Genomic DNA, 22318 nt, shown 5'->3' with positions numbered 1-22318 from the left:
GTAATTGCTTTTGACGGGGATTTTGTGAAAGTTATATTTTTAAATAAAATGCTGTTAGGAAAACTACAAAAGTAGAAAGGAAGTTTTTTGAACCCACACAGGAAAGTATACAGTTTTTATTAAGAAAAATAAAAAAAATAGCAAAGTGATGAAATGAAATAATTTGCGTTGTATTTCGCATACATTTTAAAAAGTCTCCAAATGGTATATTCAGCGTATATAACTAATGAACACTACATAATACTAAATTAGCGATCAATAAATAGTTTGAAAGTGAAAGTATACACATTTTAGAAAAGTCTCCAAACTCTCCACTTGGCTCTTCAGCGAATATATATAAATAATATTTAAAAAAATAAGTTATCAACGCTAAAAAATTAATTAATGAAAGTATGCACATTTTGGAAAAGTCTCCAAACTCTCCACTTGGCTCTTCAGCGAAAATATATAATTAATACACTAGAAAAATAAGTTAACACCTCTAAAAGGATAATTAGTGAAAGTGTACACATTTTACAAAAGTCTACAAAATAGCCACTTTACCAAAAAAAAAAATTAAGAAATTTAGGGAGTTTCAAACACACTGTAACCAAACACTACACAAAAATTAGAAAATATTAACTAGAATATCACCAGAATATCTACAAAAATATTATATTATACGAATTTATAATATACAAATAGCTAAAAAAAATACCCACGGAAAGTGCAGCATCTTGCAGTATATCCCTGCCAGCTCCTTCGACAAACGCAGCGATGGCGGACGGCTGTGAAACCGCGGCGGCGACGTCGACAGCGAGGTAGGCGTCGAAGCAGCCGACATCGACGAGCACGGGCTGCAGGCGCCAGCCAACGACTCGGTCGACAGCGAAGTTGTATACGACGAGGCGGGTGAAGGATTCAGCGATGAGAGTGGCGTACGATAGATATCGCCCTCATAGTAATGCACCGCTGTTGGCAACAGATCGCCAGCATCCACTTCACGCGTTTGCAAATCAATCTGCAAATCTGTGGTGGTTATGCGTAAGGCGGGTATATCTTTGGCGTTGAGGCGCATGCACGAGGATTCAGGCACCTTTAAGTAGTTACCACTGTGGCTATGACTTTTATTTTCATTGCTGTTGTTGTGATGATGAGAGTTGCTGCCACTGCTGCCGCTTTTGCTGCTATTGCAGCTGCTGCTGTTGCTCTTGCTGTTATTTATCGTGGCCAATTCATCGTTGCTTAGAAAATCACGATGGTGTTGGTGTTGCTGTTGTTGGCTTTTATTCGGTTTCTTCTTTTTGGACGCAACATATTGCTTCTCATAATGATGATAGTGGCCACCATTAATGTAAGAAGCTGCCATGGCCTTTTCGTATTCAATGTTGCGCGTGTTGTTGTAATCGTTGATGTGTAGATTTGGTTTCGGTTGTGGCTGCTTGGCGGTGGAGGTGCCGCCAAAGGAGTTGGAGAGTTTTTCGATGTATTTGTTGAAGATCATTTTGGTGTTTTTGTTTTTGTTTTTAGGTGAAGGAGACTTTTTAGTAGACTTCTAATACTTAATACTGTTTGCGTATATTTTGTGTTTTGTGGCACAAAAATTTAAAATTTTCTTGTTTTTATTTTTGGTATTTTGGAAATTTTAGAAATTTTAGAGTTTTCGAAAAAAATTTTCAAAAAAATTTTTGAGCTGGTTTTGCTTATTGTTGTAAATTAAAATTGATATATATTGATATATATAACTGGATTTTAATTTTCAGTTTCTTAATTTATTTATTTCTTTATTATTATTTATTTTTTTGCTTTGAAAATTACAGCAAAATTATGTTTTTGCTTTTGCGTTAAGTCAACCGTTAAATCTCTGTTAATTACAGTTACAGTTATTAGCACATCTGCTTGCCAGTTAAATATTGTTTTGAGCTTTGTTTTTATTTGTTCTACAATATTCAGCAAAAATAGGCTCGCTTTGCTAAAATCGCTTATGCAATTATTTATCACAGTTTACAGTTATTTTTCTCCACTAATTTCCACACTTATTGTCACACACAATATATTTCCTGTTTCTCACACCTTTTCACTACACTTTCAGTTTTAACAAAATAATTTTATTGAAGTTTTACTAGCTCAAACACTCTATTGAACTTGTGGAACACTTTGCACACAAACTAAAATTGTACTTTTCACACGTTTTTTTCGCTAAAAAAAATAACGTTTTGTTCGTTTTCTCTAGCACAACTTCCTTAACTTTCACTTTTCAGTGTCGTTCTTTGTTCTCGGCTAGTCTCGGCTCGCTTATACACTGGCGTGTAGTCCTTCACTTGATGAACTTTTTCAAAGCAAGCAGCAATTTCTTTTCAATCGGTTTATGCGCTTTCACGCAAAGTTGCGTATTCTTTGCCGCCACAACGGACACTGGCGTACTGTTACGTTCGGTGTTGTGGTCAAGACCGGTGCTCGTTTGTGCATCAAATAAATGCTCGTTAAGATATAATGAATGCATTTTTCATGTAGTATGTCGCTGCCGCAGCTTACACGAACTTACAATTTACAATTTTATTTGCGATGTTTGTAGTTGGAGTCATTCGGCGTTCGCTGATTTTGTTGCTGTTTATTACTTAGTTATTTATTTTTTATTATTAGCTGTGTGATTACTTTAAGCACAGTTGTGCATAAAATTAAGGAACTTTTAAGTGTTGTGCGTGCGCAAATTATTTGAGAGAATTACAGAATACATATATGTAGATATATTTTTATAAAAAAAAAACAACTGTAAGTATGTCTGTATGTTTATAAACCTGTTCAACTTCGAGTGGACGCCGTTTTTGGTTTTCCAACGATATTAAATGTACGTTGAAAAATGTTGAAAAATTCCAATTTCCAATTCCGATCACATAAACACACGCTCAACGCTCGCACGATCAGTCAATCAATAGCGATCTTCGATCGATCTCTTTTTACGGCTCGTACCTTTTATGGCAAGACACATATATTCAATGAATATATATACATGAGATTTCAAAACTTTTAGAAGCTTACGAACCGCACAAATTGTGCATTTCCAACGTTTTTGAAAATTTATACACTTCCAAAAAATAAAACGATCAACAAACGATATTATATAGACACACACACACTTGTGACACGTACGACGCGATCTCGTTGTCTGTTTTGTTTATACGGAATTTTATGGCTTATTTTTACAGAGTGTACGTTCTGTACGAACGCGCTGTCTTAACGCAAATGAAACGTACGCCGTTGTATTCTATACTTTTTAAGCAAATGCCGCGCCGCGCCATGCAAGGCGATCGACGCGCTGCGATAAGCGAACGGCTTTGTTGTTGATGGCGTTCTTGAGACTTGCAGAATTGGTGAAGCGCGCGTACCGAGGTGTTACTGATGAGCGTTAACGGAGGTGATGAGCGGCTGGCAGCTCGATATATGTATAGCTTTGTTTTGTTTGAGACGCTTTTTGCTGTGCGCTTGGTGTATGCGCGTTCGTTTGCCGGCTGGCGTTTGTGTTAGCGCTCTACTAACACATGAGTTGGTATGCGCTCAACAAATGAGTGCGGTGAGTCAACAAATTATGAAGCATATCATGGACGTGATTTGGAACTTTTGAGTAAACAAGTGCAGGTGAGCGCGCGCATTGCGCTCTCAGCAACGCGCCTTCACTCGAACGCTGAGCGCCCACCCACAAGGGTTAGCTGCAAATGCAGAAGAGCGCGCTGCGCTACGCTCTCGCCACGAAATGTGCTGAGCGCATTCACCAGGTGGGCGTGCGTGATCGCGTTGACAGATCGCATGATCCGTAGATTTCAGATTTAATTGAAGCCACAGTAAGCGCGTAATTTCTTTGCGCATTACTCATAAGTGGTGTTGTTTTTATTTTAATTTAGTAGTTGTGTGGCCTGCTTGTTTACAAACTGCGAACGCGCCAATTTGGTGCGATCAGTTACCGCGCGCGCCTGCACCGCTGTCGCAGCAAATGACGCGTTTCAAGTGCGCAAGTGTGTTGCACGCATGCGTTCATCAATTTTAATGGCAAATAAGATTATATATATCTATATGAGTAGAGTCATTAAAGGCGGTCAGCCAAAATTGATTCGCTGGAAATTTATTTAAATTTACTGCACTCTAATATGATATGTAAGCAATTAAGCCGGTCACATGAAACCGCAAAAACTTCTGACAAATAATTCTATATGCATATACTAACGCTTATACACACATACATATGTATTTGTATGTACGTACATATATACAATCGAAAATACAAAAGCAGTCCTTTATATAAAAAAGCAAGTCACATAATGACTTAACTGAGTGACTCTTTGAAAAACAAGCAAGTTGCTGAAAATGAGTGCAATGCAAAAAAATTCCAGGGAATAAGTTTATGCAACAAAAGTGAATTGCAGCGGTAAGCCTAGACAGTTTCCAGGAATGCGCCAACAAGTTGCAACAAGCTGCAATGCTTGCTACAGCATTTTTGCATCTGCTTTTAAATTGAAAGTATAAATAGCAACTAGCACGCGTACATATTGCCAGAAACGAAAATTCTGAGAATACTGGCAGCTGCATATGCACTAGAATTTCAGCTTTATGCGGCACGAAGTATTTTATACACACCAGCAAAAACAAAATTGTGCTTTAAATTAATTTTTTAGCAACTCTACACTTTGTAAAACAACTCTAAAACAAACAGCTTTCTTATTTGTAACCATCGCCTACAAAAGAACTTGAATTTGACGCATTTCGACATAAAAAATGTTTTATAAGCGATTTTATGCACTTCTCACCAAAAAAAGAGTTTTAATATGACAGATTTCGAAAACTCTCCAAACTCTTTACATACAAAAATGTTTTATAAGCGATTTTATACACTCCTCACATAAAAAAGGAAGTTGAAATGTGTGATTTTCGAAAACTCTCCAAACTCTCCACATAAAAAAATGTTTGGTAAGTGAAATTTTATGCACTCCACAGCATTATATCATATTTTTTTAACAACAACGCAGCTTAAAATAAAGATTTCAAACTCTACACTACGCAAAAACACATCTCAGTCAAATATTATGCATTAGGCAGGACTTGTGAAACAATGTGAACGAAAAACTAAATTCTCCATAAAAGTCTCCAAACTCTCCAATAGTAAAAAGATGTTGCAAGCTAATTTTCAACCACTTAAACACAATTTTGGGCCACAATTAAAAACAATAAGACAAATTTTAACTGAAAATTATTAGTTTCCGAAAACACAGTCAAACAGACTTCAATCTCGATTGTAACTTTAGGTATAAAGCATTGGTATTTTTAAAGATGATGCAATACTTATACATTTTTTAAAGATTACAACAATGACATGTGACACAATTCTTACATTAGTGCAAACAAACATACATATGTACGTACATACGTAAATATGTATTGTTCATACATACATACATATGTATGTAAAATAAGGTATGTGACACAATTGACTCATTTGTGTGGCTCTATAGAAGTTAAACAAATAAACCGCTTTATTTACTAAGCAAATATCAAGTGGAAGATGGACTACTGCGCTTAACTGGCTGATTCTAATATAATCATGGATCTGCGCAAAAAATGTGATAAATTGACTGAGAATGTGAGAATATGTACCCACCCATATATCTTGCAGTACATATACGAGTACAAAGAAAGGCAAATGTAAATTTATTTTATCTGCAATTTCTTACAATTTATATCTTTCTGCTTTTCACGTGTCATTATATATACGCGAGCTTTTATTTTTGGATTTACTATGAAGTGACTTAATTGTTTATTCCGCAGATCGATAGGAGGCGATAAAAATTCTGAACCAGAGTATGCTATAAAACTGAGACACAAAGCAGTTCATTAAGAGTTCTGGACAAGTGCAAGTAAAAAATAAAAATAAAAGTTTTAGTAAGTGAAAGTATGCAAAATATGTATAAGAAACTACATTAATATCCTAGCTTCTCCAACAACTATACTATGGTGTAGAGAATTCTAAATACGAAAAGGCAAACGGTTAGAAATATTCGGTACTTGAATTTCAGCACATTTTTAAAAAGTCTCCAAACTCTACAATAAACTAAAGAAGTGCGAAAATGATATAAATACTAACACAGTGTGTATAAAAACAGTTATACTTCCATTTTTGCGCATTTTAAAAAAGTCTACAAACTCTACAGTAAACAAAATATGTGTGAAAATGACATAAATACAATCACAGTGTGTATAAAAACAGTTATACTTCCATTTTTGCGCATTTTAAAAAGTCTACAAACTCTACAAATTCGTATAAAGTGCGCAAGTGAGAAAACTACAATCACATTGTGCATAAAAACATTTATACTTCCATTTTTGTGCATTTTAAAAAAGTCTACAAACTCTACACTGCTCACAAATAATATACAACCCTTTATTTGCTACTCTTCAAAAACATGTTTATTGTTTTAAACTAATTATATATAGTGGAAATAAAGAAGTTTTTGAGTACACTTCAGTAAATTTGGCTGTGTCAGATAACAACTACAAAAGTATTCGGCGGCTGAGTAGTACGTCAATAATTATGCAAATTCTGGCTTTCTGCACAAAATTATTTACAAGTGCTTGCCAATTAGCCACTTTATGAGGTGCGATATTTATTTGTATACGAAATGAATGAATAACAACAACCGCAAACTGTTCAATATTTTATGGCATAGCTAATTTTGCTAATTGTATAGTACAAGGCAGGTGATTTCGTTGTAGCTAGAATCGGTTTACATTAATTAAATAATAATTAAATATCAGTTCGTAGAAAATGAGACATGCTTTGGGCGTTTGAAACTAGTTAAGAAGCAGTGAACTAGTTTAGGGAATCCTTTGAACTGAATGCAGGGACCCCCTTTACCATTTACGGCTTTTGTATCTGCAAATAACGAGAAGCGAGAAACAGTCAGGTGTGTGACTTATCTGAAAACAACCAAATCAAATGAGCAATTCATTGTAATTATAACGCAATAACCACCACGAAATATTTGTCAGATTACTAAATTAACGTACGTAAATATTATTAAGAAATTTATATTCATTCATACACAAAACGTAGATTCTAAGAAGTCAAAGCTGACGCAGCCGCACAATCATCAAGCGGCTTAGAAGTCTTTAATACCTACACATAAAGCCAAGGCTTGTAATCGAATAGCCATTAGCGACTATATGAATGAATGAATAAATGATGGGATGAATAAGAGGAAGATAAAAACAAATGTGTGGGTGTACAAAATGCGTGATAGAAAACAGGAGGGACACGGCAAATGATGCCCATTTAAATAGAAAAAAGATGTGCGATCAGTTGTGAATGGACTACAGTGTGTTAAAAAACAACGTCGGCTTTAGCTAAGCTAAGAGACTCAACAGCCAAACTTTGCAAAGCTTAGACAAGCTCAACAACTATTAATCTTCCCAGTGGATGCCTAATGGAAAAAACTATTTTTAAAAGAAAAAACTATCCAGAGAAGACGGCTTGAACTCATCTATCAGTAAGATAACTTTGTGTGTCGGCTAAAACGATCATACCGTCCAATTTCTGAATCCACATCAACGCATGAATTACTTTCCACAAGTAGAAAAACTTAAAAAATCCACTGTATGTAAATTTTTTATTACACATTTTGTTATTCATAAAGTATTATGTGTTATTTATGAACAAAAAAAAAATAGTTATTATTATTGTTTTGTTTACATTCGCCCTTTTTTGACATTTAATGTGTTTATTTAGAAATATTTAAGTGTCAGTGGAAAAACAATGGCTGTAAACAAAATAAGCCGGCGATGACAAGTTCAGCAACATACCAAAGGCAATATATGTATATAGAATAGCTTCGCAGAATTCAAGTTAGCAAAAAACATAAGACAACAAACAAACTTGGTCCATTTAAACCACAAACAAAAACCTGTTGAAACGACGCCAACGAAGTAAATAAGAACGGGCGCAGCAAGAAGAAATACGCAAGAAAACAGAGCAGTTACACTGCAAAGCGCTCGCGGCGGCTTTTAGACGGAAGTAGAGAGTGCGACCGCTCTCTCGTAGCTCATGGCTTACCGCTCTTTCACTCAGTACATGAACTAAGCGTCTCTCTCACTCTCTGCACGCTCAACGTCACGATTTTTGAGTCGGGGCTTTTTGAGCGCACAAAACCAGAACTGCAGTTGTAAATGCAACGGTTTTTACGCCACAACGTCGAGCTGTGGCGTGATTTCTCAACTTGGACTTCCCGCCATTTAAGGCGTGCCATTTCTAACGGTCTTTTTGCAAGGTTTTGGTGCAACTGCATAACTTCTTGCAACTGTAGGTGACTCATTTGTGACAGTACATATTGTAGAAATGTGGCACAAAGCATCGGGATCCCGAAATTATTTCGAAGATTTTTTTAAAAGCTATGTTTGATGGTATAAATATTGAATTAGTAATATTTGTTAATTTAATATAATTTTTTAAGCGATAGCAGCCCAATCAACTATGTAGGCATATGAGAGCTTGCCCATCAATTCAAGTTAAACTACTTAAAACTTAACTTTATTGCATAAAAATGCGTTAAAAGAAGTTCGGTATTCCGACTTTCGTCGTTTTCCAGTCCCGAAATTTTCGGGACTATGCACAAATTTCTTTTTTTACGCCTCAAATCAATAAAACAACAAAAATGTGTTTAAAAAAATTCGGGATCCCGACTTTCTTCTTTTTCCAGTCCCGAAATTTCGGGATTCGTAATTTAATTCAGCTTTTCGCGCCTACGTTCATATGTAGTTTTGTTTGCTGTATTTTTATTTTATTTTACGTTCAACTTAATTCGCCTCTAAAAAACATAAATTCAGCAAAACAAAAAAAAAGTACCAAAAAATGCCAAACCCAAGTCGTGTGAACTTTTTTATACATAAAAGCAATAATATAAATGTGTAACAGTTTTTTGCGAATTTGCCGCCAATTAATTAAGCATTTTATTGCACTGTCAAGGGGTTATATAGCAAATAAACATACAAAGAGGAGCGTAACAAAGAATTATAATAGCGATTAAATTTAAAGGCAACAAAAAAAATTATCTGCAAACATCTAAATGTGTACCAGCATACTCAGTTTTTGTTCGAATGGTTTGCGCAATGCAACGCCGCAGCTGCGCGCTTTCGAGGCGTATGCGCCGTGCCGTTTTTGGGCATTCAACTCGAAGAAAAGTGAAAGAAAAAATTTCACTCAAAGCTTAGCGTGTTATTTTTAAAGGCAGTTCAAGCCGCGTAGGCAGGCGCAACAACTCATAATAACCGATATTTCTATATAAGTCAGGCCTAAAATGAATAAAAATAAAAGGATATTATGAATTGATGCATTTTAAACTGTTAATTTTCGCCGAAAGTATACAATTTAATTAGCATCAGCCAACGAAATTAGGGTGTGACTAAGTAAGCGCGCTTAAATTACCACAGACAGACGATGATTATTGCCTTATTGTGGTCTTAATTATTATGTAGTCTTGTTTATTTTCTTCTTTTTGTGGTATTCTTCAGCTCACGCCTTTCCGGAATATTTAACTTAATTAAACTACGCCTTTTTTTACTTAAGTCACATGTGCTAAAACCAAATGCTGTTTATGAAAGAAAGCGAAAATGAATGCATGGAAATCTTTTTAAGTCCAAAGACAAAGCGCAAATCCTCGGCTCGGTTGATTTTGCAGCCGAAATATTCGAAAAATGCACAAAGTAAAGGCGTAAGTGTCGAAGTTTTGGGGAGTATGTGCAAATAAATATTGGGTAGTCGAAAAAGTCTTTTCGTATTTTGTCAATAGATGTCGGACTAAGACACTAAGGGAACTGGCTACTCAGGCCTTCGTCACAAGAAAGTTTTTTTTGTTTGGCAAATTATCTTCAAGAAATTTTGCACGAGCACGAACTTATCAGTTGATTATAGATCTAACCTATAAGAAATACCTTAGACTATATCAAAGAACGTCCCAATTTTTTCTGAAATAATTTTGTATAGCAAGCTCTGTTAATATTATTTTATATACATACTTTTATTTCAACCACTTTTCACATTTATTAATAAATAAATCGCCTCATCCAATTTAGCAGCTAATAACTGTAAACAAGCATTATGCTTAAGTGATATATTCAGTGAAAAATATTATTTAAAGCGCATTGATACAATATTAATCAGTCTCAATGGCAATAACTGTATTGAAAATAGCAGGAACTAATTGCTTTTATCTACGCTAATCCATTTGAAGTTATCCGCCAACAATTTGACAAAGGAAACGACAACAAAAACGAAGGAAATGCTGGCCGGTCAGCTGATACGCACTTCCGCAGCCACTATAAAGGTGTAACGAAATATTAACTGATATTGCTGCGCACACGCTTTCACCCGCCCAACGCCTGCTAGTCAAATTCAACGCCCCATAGAGTCCACTTTTTATTATGGAAGTTTTATTGAAATTATTTTTATGCAAATTTTTATTCAATGTTGCTTTTCAAAACGAGTGCAGCAGCTGTGGGCGCGCTTACAACAACAGAGAACAAATTGCTGTTTATTGTTGCTTGTTATTGTGCCATAATATTTATATAGAATAATTACAACAAATATAATAAGGCCTAACCTTCACACACGGCTTATTTGTGAGGCGAAAAAAAAAAATAAAAATAAAAAAAATATATTAAAAAAATAGTAAAAAATAAAAAAACATAAAATTGAAATCAATAAAGCTTAGTTGTGCGCTTAAAATATTAGTGTCACATTGCTTTTCATATTTCATTTGCAGCAAGTGAAATGAAATCAAGTGACAAATGAAGAATGTGAGAGCGTCCGCAGCAGCTCAACGCAACACATACACACACACACGCTTATGAACATATGCATAAATATTAGCAATTTAAATAGCGAATTCTTAAGTCGCACACAATTGACGGCATTAAAATTACGCGCTTGTGTTGATTGATTAAAATTGTATAAATCACAAAGCCGTAGAAATCTATGACGGCGCGAAGAAGAAAAAAATTTTTTTTGCACAGGTGCAATTATACTTTCATTGGTGTGATTAATGATGGCGCGGTCACTTTTGCTAGCACGCATTTTAAGCCACAGATATTGGTAAATTAAATCCCGGTATTAGAATTTCGGGATGGGGATTGAATATTTTTTCAAAAGATTTTAAAATGTGTTACAGGAAATAATCGAAAATAATTTCAATCAGTTTTATAATCCCGAAAAACAAGATTCGAATTTCGGGATCGGGATTGATATTTTTTCAAAAGATTTTAAAATGCAATAAAAAAAATAATCACAAATAATTTCAAACAATTTTATAATCCCGAAAAAACGGGATTCGAACTTCGGCATCGGGATTGATATTTTTCAAAAAGATTTTAAAATGCAATAAAAAATAATCACAAATCATTTCAATCAATTTTACGAAATTTTGTAGTCCCGAAAATACGTAATATAGGATAGGGGTTGCATACATACTATAAGTAGAGATAAGTAGCATCAAACGTAATCAAAAAATATTTTCAGCGAATTCTAAACAAGATTTGCATTTAATTCGAACATTCGACATTGAAAAATAGAATCCCAAAAAATTAGAATTCCGGGATCGGGATTTACCAATTCTTACTAAAAAATAAACATTTAAAAAAAGTTAAATGCAATATTTCCGTAATTTTTATTTATTTCCGAACACTTAAAAAGTTCTGAAAAAACATAAAATACAGTTTTCGAATCACCGAGTAAAGAGTTTTCGAAATATAATAAAAAATGTTTTCAATCAATTTTTTATTGTAATTAAAATATTTAATGGTATCACGGAAAAGCATAGTTTTGAAAATTAAAACGGGATCCCGAATTTTGAATTTACAATACCGAATTTTCGGGATTCACAAAATTACCCACTATGTTGTTAAGCTTTCTATAAAAATCTATAATAATAATTTTATTATTGTTTACAGTTAGTTTCTAACACCTGTTTTATTTACGAACGCACACTAACATATATACATATGTACATACATACATAACATAATTTACATTGTATGTACATATGTAAAGGGTGATTTTTTAAGAGCTTGATAACTTTTTAAAAAAAAAAAAACGCATAAAATTTGCAAAATCTCATCGGTTCTTTATTTGAAACGTTAGATTGGTTCATGACATTTACTTTTTGAAGATAATTTCATTTAAATGTTGACCGCGGCTGCGTCTTAGGTGGTCCATTCGGAAAGTCCAATTTTGGGCAACTTTTTCGAGCATTTCGGCCGGAATAGCCCGAATTTCTTCGGAAATGTTGTCTTCCAAAGCTGGAATAGTTGCTGGCTTATTTCTGTAGACTTTAGACTTGACGTAGCCCCACAAAAAATAGTCTAAAGGCGTTAAATCGCATGATCTTGGTGGCCAACTTACGGGTCCATTTCTTGAGATGAATTGTTGTCCGAAGTTTTCCCTCAAAATGGCCATAGAATCGCGAGCTGTGTGGCATGTAGCGCCATCTTGTTGAAACCACATGTCAACCAAGTTCAGTTCTTCCATTTTTGGCAACAAAAAGTTTGTTAGCATCGAACGATAGCGATCGCCATTCACCGTAACGTTGCGTCCAACAGCATCTTTGAAAAAATACGGTCCAATGATTCCACCAGCGTACAAACCACACCAAACAGTGCATTTTTCGGGATGCATGGGCAGTTCTTGAACGGCTTCTGGTTGCTCTTCACCCCAAATGCGGCAATTTTGCTTATTTACGTAGCCATTCAACCAGAAATGAGCCTCATCGCTGAACAAAATTTGTCGATAAACACATTTCGAACCGAACACTGATTTTGGTAATAAAATTCAATGATTTGCAAGCGTTGCTCGTTAGTAAGTCTATTCATGATGAAATGTCAAAGCATACTGAGCATCTTTCTCTTTGACACCATGTCTGAAATCCCACGTGATCTGTCAAATACTAATGCATGAAAATCCTAACCTCAAAAAAATCACCCTTTACAACATAACATTCTTCTGTTACATTTTGTCGCCAAATGCCAACAAATGGATTAGAAAGTTTGCCTTCCCAAGCGATTTGTACACACGGCTGGCTGCACACATAGATACTGATACAGCCAGACAGATGTCTGACACTTTTTTCGTTGATATTTCCTCATTTGCGCGCTTTGGGATTTTTCTATTTATAATCAAGTGTAAGTATAACGAGTGAAGTAAATAAAATCAGTCATAGAAAAAAGTTGTGAAATATGTTACAATTATATTAAACACTTTCAGCAGGCGACAGCTGTGTGAAAACCCCAATGCAACAGAAATGGAACAACAACAAACACATTCTAATACACATATTTGAAGTTTCAAAGCCGTTTAGTCAATTAGTTACATTTGCTATGGAATTAATTGCATTTATTTTAAACACTTTTACTATTACTTTCATGCACACACACACACATACACATGCAAGAATTCTGCTTATGAAATCGTTCAATGTTTCAAATTTAGAACACTTTTCTCAATTCGGCGAATATCAATAATGAAATTCATGATGAAATTCTCAATTTTGTTTGCTAATAAAAACTTTATGCGGCACTCATGTGGAATTTGTAGTAAAATCCGATATATTATTTAAAAATATAACCACATCAAATCGTAGTGCAATATGTTTACGAGCAGCACAAAATGAAAAACGAAAGTTTTTAAATAAAAAAAATCAATAAAAACGCTAACTTCGGTGGCCGTTCAGGCAAGTGTTGCTGAAGAGCGTAATTTGTCGATTCCAAAACGTTCTCAAGAGTTAGGACTGTCCCAACCCACAACCTGGCGGGTTTTGAGAACTGATTTGGACTTGCATCCGTATGAAATTGTTCTCACTCAAGAACTGCATCCATTGGACCACCGTAAACGAAGTAAATTGGGTGATTTTGCTTCGGAACAACTTGCAAACAATAACGATTTTTTTTAATCATCTTATCCTCAGAGACCCACTTTCATCTAAGTGGTTGCGGTAAATAAACAAAACTGTGGATTATGTTGCGAAGAAAATCCACAAATTATTCATGAACAACCATTGCATTTACCTAAATTGACAGTTTTGTGGGTTTTTGGTCTGGTGGAATCATCGATCCCTACTTCTTTCGAAATGAAGCTGGTGACACCATTACTGTCAATGGAGAACGGTATAGAAAGATGATAACCAATGTTTTATGGCCGCAATTGGAAGAAGTTGTTCTAGGAAACGTCTGGTTCCAACAATACGAGGCTACATGCCACACAGCACGTACAACAACCAAATTGTTGCGAGGCATGTTTGAAGATTCGATTATTTTAAAAAATTGTGACATTGAATGGCCTCCAAAAAGTTGTGATTTAACACCATTAGACTACTTCTTGTGGGGTTATTTGAAGTCATTGGTCTTTAGCAATAAGCCAGATTTTCTGCAAGCTTTAGAAGTCGATATTGAATGGGCTATTCATGACATACGCCTTGATTTTGTGGAAAAAAGTGCTCGAAAAACCTTATATTGGGTAGTCGAAAAAGTCTTTTCGTATTTCTAATCAAACTTCAACTAATTTTTTTTTATATTTTTGTCGACCAGTTTTTGCCATTTTTCCGCTAGAGACATTATTCCATCATTGTAAATCGAAATTTCGAAATTTCCAGAACAGAAGCGGGTGAACCTTGGTGCTATATGAACTGATACAGCATCGTCTCCGTAAACTTCACAAATTTCATTGGTGGCTTGCGTGGCAGTCTTCCCTTTTTCATAAAAAAAATTCAAAATATAGCGATTTTCACTCATTTTTGAATAGCTCTAACTTTTTTTCAACTTCTCTGAATTTAATTTTTTGGTTAAATGAAGCTTAAAATCTCACCTTTCCAACACCATATAGTATGACGAAATGTGATTGGTAGCACAGGAGATATACGACTGCAGCCACATTTATTAACAAAATACGAAAAGACTTTTTCGACTACCCTATATATGAGTTAGCATTACATTTACTTATATAGAATACACCTATAATAAAAAAAAAAAACAAAAAAAACTAAAAATAATTTCATATAGTTACAATAAAATAAAAATTATATGGGCAAAATTAAATTTTCCAAAGCAATAATATAACAACAATAAAAAGGTAGGGCAAATGCTAAGGGCAGCGCGCGACACGCTTCAATAACAAACAAGGCTAAGTGCGCTCATTACGATGCTTAGCGATATTCTAAGATTTCGAAAGGTATATATTGATCTATGTGTATGTATGTATCTGTATTCAAGTATAGGTAATTATATGCATTACATCGTTTATGTAAGGCGCGTTGAAGCGTTGAAAGGGCGCAAAAATGGAAATAAGTAGGCTGCGGAATATAGTCTAATAAGCAGTTGACACACCCTAGTTTCTAGCAAAGATTTACTGATATGACAACTAGGCTTATTTTTGTACATTTATACATAGCAATATGCTGATGAACGTGCATATCTAATGTGAAATATCTTAATAGAATTGTTTACTACAATTTATAATAACAAAAAAAGATAATTCGTTCTAGAAAATTAAAAAAAATAATACATTTTTGAAAGGAGAATGCTAACCTTATAGCATTGGCAACTTTGATTGATGTTGAACCGAAATTATACTTCTTTTGTGGTTTACCTCTATAAATTAAGGGTCTAATAACAACTTTCAGAACTCATTGAAGTGTTGATGATATTTTTATGAAATGTTTTTCATATAAAAAATGCGTTCTAAGCTACCGTATTGCAAGTCCAAGAGTCACGGACCTGTACACCAGCCCACAATTTGGCTACCTCACTTGGATTATAAATAAACGTTATTTAAAAATTCATAGAATCTTTTAGCGAGCAATAAGAATATCAATAAACCGATTTTATACCAGATATTGCAAAATCTGTAGAGAAGTAAATATGAAAATGTCAGAGTATCTATCCTACTTTGAGGCTAGAATATCAATGCAAAACGAATGTGGATAAAATATGCCTTATCTCACAAAAGTATCCAAGACCAAAAGAGTTGTAAGCGCTGGCGAGGTCAGCAATGAAAAACTATACATTTAACCGATCCTAAGACATGTTGGCGGGTCTTTAGTAATTAAGATCAGCTGAATAGGTCATATTACTATTTTTTGAGATGCGCGGTCGATTTTCTCGAGATAATTATTGCTTGGGCGAAACCAATGAATAATTTGCTATAACCACAAAATCCATAAGCACTTTTTTTGACCTTGGAAATATAATTTTAGCCACTTTTCTTTGGGAAAGTCTTCGATACATCGGCATCGCTGAAATTTCAAGTTTTTGGAATACTTGATCGATAAAGCTCTAGATCATTACTTTCCTCAAACACTTATCTGAAACTATCCGCATTTAAACTAGAGCTTCTCTGCGTGACTTCTAAACTTCAGTGATATTGAAATTTTCAAAACATTAGTACTGATTTCGGACCAATTTTAGAACAATTAAAATTCTGTGAAACGAAAAAGACATGAAAACTTCTTCGAAAAACAAGTCAAACAATTTAAAAAGAATCGTTTAAAAAACACGATTATAGAAAGTAGAAGAAAGCTTCATGTATGTACATATGTACAATGTAGATTTATGAGTAAGTAGGTATGTAGGCTAATCACATTTTTACTCATTTCAAATTCAGCGAAATCAATAGGAAATAAAATTGACAACACGGTGATTTGTGTGCCAATTGAAAAGAAGTCAACCCACATGACGATATGTGCAAAAGACAAACAAATAAGCTCAATTCGGGTCTTAAAGTGGCGTAGACATATTTAGCAAATTGAGCGATTTTCGTGCGAATCGTGATGCGATCATAAAGCAGAAGTGCTACAAGCATAAGAGAACATGAGAACACGACAGGCAATCGTTACCCCGGCTTAAGAGGTCACTGGAAAACATTATTTTAGAAAACATTTGGAAAAAGTAAAAAATTCTTAAAAATGTAAACATTTAAGATAAATTAAAAAACTTAAAATAATAAATAATTTAAAAATAAAAGTGAAGTACATATTTTTAATATAGAAATATAGTATGATATTTGATGAAATAATTAAATAATTTAGAAAAAACACGAATTAAAAATATAAAATATTAAAAAAAAAAAAAAATATTAAAAAAATATAAAAAAAATTAAAAAGTTAAAAAGTTTAAATTAAAAAATAATGAAATTAGAATTTAAAAATATGAAAAAAATTAAGAAAAAGGAAAGTTGGATAGATAAACCAATAATAAAAAAAGTGCTGAATAAGGTCCTTATAATCTTTCAAGCCTCTGCCTGGCCAGTGGTCTTGATAATGCCGCGATGTCATGTAGCTTAACAGTCACATGGTGATTTCGCGGTAAGCTGGCTGCCAGTTGGCGCTATAAAAGAAACGCAGGCACAGTGCCTGGCCAGTGCTTCGCTGACTGTGGCGCCGCGATGTCATGTAGCTTAACAGTCACATGGTGATTTCGCGGTAAGCTGGCTGCCAGTTGGCGCTATAAAAGAAACGCAGGCACAGTGCCTGGCCAGTGCTTCGCTGACTGTGGCGCCGCGATGTCATGTAGCTTAACAGTCACATGGTGATTTCGCGGGAAGCTGGTGGCCAGTTGGCGCTATAAAAGAAACGCAGGCACAGTGCCTGGCCAGTGCTTCACTGACTGTGGCGCCGCGATGTCATGTAGCTTAACAGTCACATGGTGACTTCGCGGTAAGCTGGCTGCCAGTTGGCGCTATAAAAGAAACGCAGGCATAGTGCCTTGCCAGAGCTTCACTGACTGTGGCGCCGCGATGTCATGTAGCTTAACAGTCACATGGTGACTTCGCGGTAAGCTGGCTGCCAGTTGGCGCTATAAAAGAAACGCAGGCACAGTGCCTGGCCAGTGCTTCGCTGACTGTGGCGCCGCGATGTCATGTAGCTTAACAGTCACATGGTGATTTCGCGGGAAGCTGGCTGCCAGTTGGCGCTATAAAAGAAACGCAGGCACAGTGCCTGGCCAGTGCTTCGCTGACTGTGGCGCCGCGATGTCATGTAGCTTAACAGTCACATGGTGATTTCGCGGGAAGCTGGCTGCCAGTTGGCGCTATAAAAGAAACGCAGGCACAGTGCCTGGCCAGTGCTTCGCTGACTGTGGCGCCGCGATGTCATGTAGCCTAACAGTCACATGGTGATTTCGCGGGAAGCTGGCTGCCAGTTGGCGCTATAAAAGAAACGCAGGCACAGTGCCTGGCCAGTGCTTCGCTGACTGTGGCGCCGCGATGTCATGTAGCTTAACAGTCACATGGTGATTTCGCGGGAAGCTGGCTGCCAGTTGGCGCTATAAAAGAAACGCAGGCACAGTGCCTGGCCAGTGCTTCGCTGACTGTGGCGCCGCGATGTCATGTAGCTTAACAGTCACATGGTGATTTCGCGGGAAGCTGGCTGCCAGTTGGCGCTATAAAAGAAACGCAGGCACAGTGCCTGGCCAGTGCTTTGCTGACTGTGGCGCCGCGATGTCATGTAGCTTAACAGTCACATGGTGATTTCGCGGGAAGCTGGCTGCCAGTTGGCGCTATAAAAGAAACGCAGGCACAGTGCCTGGCCAGTGCTTCGCTGACTGTGGCGCCGCGATGTCATGTAGCTTAGCAGTCGCGAAGTGATTTCGTGGAAAGCTGGTGGCCAGTTGGCATTATGAAAGAAACGCAGGCACAGTGCCTGGCCAGTGCTTCGCTGACTGTAGCGCCGCGATGTGATTGGCTTTGGAAGTAATGGCAAGCTGGCCGACAGCCGGCTGATTTAATTTTGGGTTTTTTATTAAGAAAATATATAATTGAAAATATAGATAACATACATATATCTATACAGAAAAATTATATCTTAAGACATAATCTTATATATATATTTATTTTTTTTATAGCCACAGGTAATAAACAGCCGACGCGCAAGCGCAGAGCACTCGCTGTACGCACGCAAATCCACTTAATTAGAATGCAATGCACATTAATAAATCGCAGCGACTACACTGGCATAGCAATACTGACAAATATATAAACTTAATAAACCGTAAATTAAATTGAATTATTAAATTAAAGTTCAGTGTTACGCACAGTGGCGAAAAAAATCGAAAATGGGCATGCACGGTGTCAGCCACAACAGCACATGTCGCCGAGCAATGCAAATTGAAATTGTTAAAAGTTATTTTAAAAATCATAAATCTCCACAACGGAAGACATTCCACGTGTAATTGTCAATACTTTAGCAAAATCGCATTTCGACAACCTTCATAAATGTCAGCGGAGCAACGTGATCAATTTGGCGGAAAAAATCGTCAACTAAAAAATCATAAAATTGATTAATTACGGGCACGTTGTGGGAAGTCGGCAATGCACATGTAATGGCTGGTGACACGGTGAGGCGACTGCGGGTCAAAGTACTCACATTTAATTGAGCGTATAAAAAATATTAAGAGCAAGGGAATGAAGCAGAGTTGATTGGTTAAAAGGACGCAAAAATAACAGAGTTGATATAAGAAAAATAGGAAAGAAGCTATGAATAAGCTTTTGACAGTTTGAAACTTTCACACTTTTTACGGAATTGAGATAGAGCTTACTAGTAACCGTTTAAGCTTTGAAGCTTTTTAGCAAGCTTTGAGATTTTGAAGCTTTCGGGCGTTTTACGTGCAATGAATTGGGGGTAGGGCTTTATAGTAATATTTTAAGATTTTGAAACTGTTTTAGCAAACTTTTGAAACTTATATAGCTTTCACGATTTTTACGCGCGATTGAGAGTAAAGCTTTTTAGCAAACTTTGGATATTTTGAAGCTTGCGAGCATCTTACGTGCAATGAATTGAGGGTATTGAGGGTAGGGCTATAAGGAAGCTTTTAAGATTTTGAAGCTTTTTTAGAAACTTTTTGAAACTTTGTAGCTTTCACGCTTTTTACGAGTGATTGAATTGAGAGCAAAGCTGTATATAATATTATAAGACTTTTAAGCTTTCATTGGCATATAAATTATTTTTTTCAGCATAAAAACATTAACACAGCCATAGGAAACCGAGTCTCCAAGAATGAGAAGCTCTTCTAAACATCAAACAAAGTGTTCTCGCGGCCTCTTTTGGAACGGATGAGAACTATGATTTGTCTGCTAACCATAGCTCTTAGTCGTTCCTGTACTTGACCTAGACGGGAGACATTTGCTGTACTTAATTTGAGCAGCTCGATTCTGATGAAATAGCATCATAATCTCACCATAGATAATACTCAGACGCCCCTCCTTATCAATGACCAGACTCAAATAATCCATTACACTTTTTTTAGTTCAACAGAAGAGCTCCTGGGTGATCACCATGAACTGCATTAATCGCACATTTTGACGTTTTTTTTAAATTTCTTCATTTCCTGTTCTTTAAGCAAAAATTGTAAAAACTTGTATATGCCAAAAGGTCCAAGCGGAGTTTTCTTTTATGTTATATTCGGACCACAAATATATATATTGTATACTATGGCCTCGCGAGGAGGAAAGGCCCATCGGACTATAAATATAGAGACATCTTAATGCGAAGGATACTGCCTTATTTCATGTAAGCTGAAAAAACTCTCTCGTTTTTGTCGATTTGTTTGTTTTTCCCTTTCTAGTTTTTGGAATTCAGACATAGTTTTATTGCAAGCGTTCAAGTTGGCCTTGATAACACCTTCTTTCGGTTTTCTCACTTCTAAATTATGAAAATTTGATTGATATTGCCCAAGCTAGACGATAGATGATGAGACACCATAAACTCTTAGACGACTATCAAGCAATATTTAGTTAGACAGAATTAACTATTTGATTTAATCGCAAATTGATTTACTTCCATTGGCTGTCAAATACAGTTACTAAAAAAAAAAAATAAATAAATAAAAAATTGTTTGTACCAAAAAGGCTTTTTAGTTGCAATTAAAATTCTTAACAGTTTTTTCATTGTTGTGGCGACTAAGCTATGTACACATTGCCTAAATATGCACAACGCAGGTTTCGGCTGATATGGGTATCACCCGCAGCTATGAGTTATTGTAATTTAAAATTTAATTACATTTTCGTTTTTTTTTTGCGCTTTGTGGCCTGTAAATTATCAACGGCCATTTTACAGTGACAAAATTGCACGTAACGCACGGCTTGGGGCAACGAATGCATGCACTCGTATGTGGAAACGTTCTGTTTAGGCCGGCGCATGACGACAGGAGCATGCGCCCCGTTGCCGCGAAGCATGTAATTACGCGTATTATTGACGCGCCGCGCTGACAGCGGCCAACTAATGTGTTAATGACGTTAGGGTCATAAATATTTCCGCCTTTCCGCTTGACAATTGCCAAAACATACCGCGAACAGTTGACAAACGACAGATACGCAATCGGTGACTAAGTGAGCCGAACGCGTCGGCAGAGTGTGTGAACTGAGCGCTCGACTGGGTAATTTGTATGTATGTAGTTATGTAGCGCGTGGCGTCGTTGGCTAAAATGAATTTTTTCCCAAGAAAAATAAAAGTAAATAGATAACTAAAGCAAAGTTATTTAAATTAAAACAAGTGAATTCGCGAAGAAACATTCGCGGACTGCGCATGACTAGGCGATGAGTCAGCAGTAGGCGAAGTGTGGGAGTTTTTGAATTTCATAAGTTACATGCGATTTTTTAATATAGACGCATAAATTATTTATTTTCGAAAAATCACATAAATAATAGTGGAAAACTGGGGATATTTTTTGAACCAATCGATCACCACTGTGATAAACAAGTAAGCATTCTCTCGAATACGACGGCAGAACGATACCACTGGCCATATCTTCAAAAGACTCACGCTTAGCAACGATCACCTTCAACATTATCGGAATACACCCGGATCTTATCCGACTATTTTTTTCAATCTAACGCTGTTCGGATCGATGAGTAGTAACAGTAGGTGTGGCCTCTTGATTCATATTGAACGCGTGCAAATTGCAATTAGTTAAAACCTTCAGTAAGATACTTAAACCGCAGTTTTCTCGCAATAAATGCAATATACTAATGTATTCCTGGAGCAACAGTTTCTAGTGTCAATGCTTACAATTAAAGCTGCACGCTCAGAAAATAAGCGCCAGCAGCAATGGATGAGCTCACAAGTTTTTATAAAACTGATTTACATCGACTGATTAACGATCGAATGTATATCAATAACAACTATTTATCTTTACCTGTGGATCTTAATGTAATACCGACTGACGTCAAGCTATTGCGCAACGTGATAGAGTGGGTAATATCATAAATTTATTTAATGCTATAAATAACATTTTTGCAGTAGAGATTCACACTTGTGCTGAATTTGAA

The 22318-nt window shown here is 35.9% G+C and overlaps 1 protein-coding gene across 6 annotated transcripts in view; it reads right to left on the bottom strand.

Moving 5' to 3' along the window:
• Positions 1–22318, bottom strand: part of LOC105232048 (tyrosine-protein phosphatase corkscrew) — a 51123-nt gene that overhangs the window by 19519 nt on the left and 9286 nt on the right. The window contains exon 1 of one of the 6 annotated variants that reach the window (XM_011213619.4): positions 702–3324. The exons of 4 other annotated variants lie outside the window; for them this stretch is intronic. In XM_011213619.4, the coding sequence (XP_011211921.2) occupies positions 702–1483 (782 nt within the window). In that variant the 5' untranslated portion in view covers positions 1484–3324. Of the gene's footprint in view, positions 1–701; positions 3325–22318 lie in introns of those variants that run through there. One more of the 6 variants, XM_011213620.4, reaches the window with a different exon arrangement.

The sequence above is a fragment of the Bactrocera dorsalis genome, chromosome 4, assembly GCF_023373825.1.
Source record: "Bactrocera dorsalis isolate Fly_Bdor chromosome 4, ASM2337382v1, whole genome shotgun sequence".
Taxonomy (NCBI): domain Eukaryota; kingdom Metazoa; phylum Arthropoda; class Insecta; order Diptera; family Tephritidae; genus Bactrocera; species Bactrocera dorsalis.
Note: the sequence above shows the minus strand (reverse complement) of the source record. Positions and strands in the feature narration are given on the sequence as shown.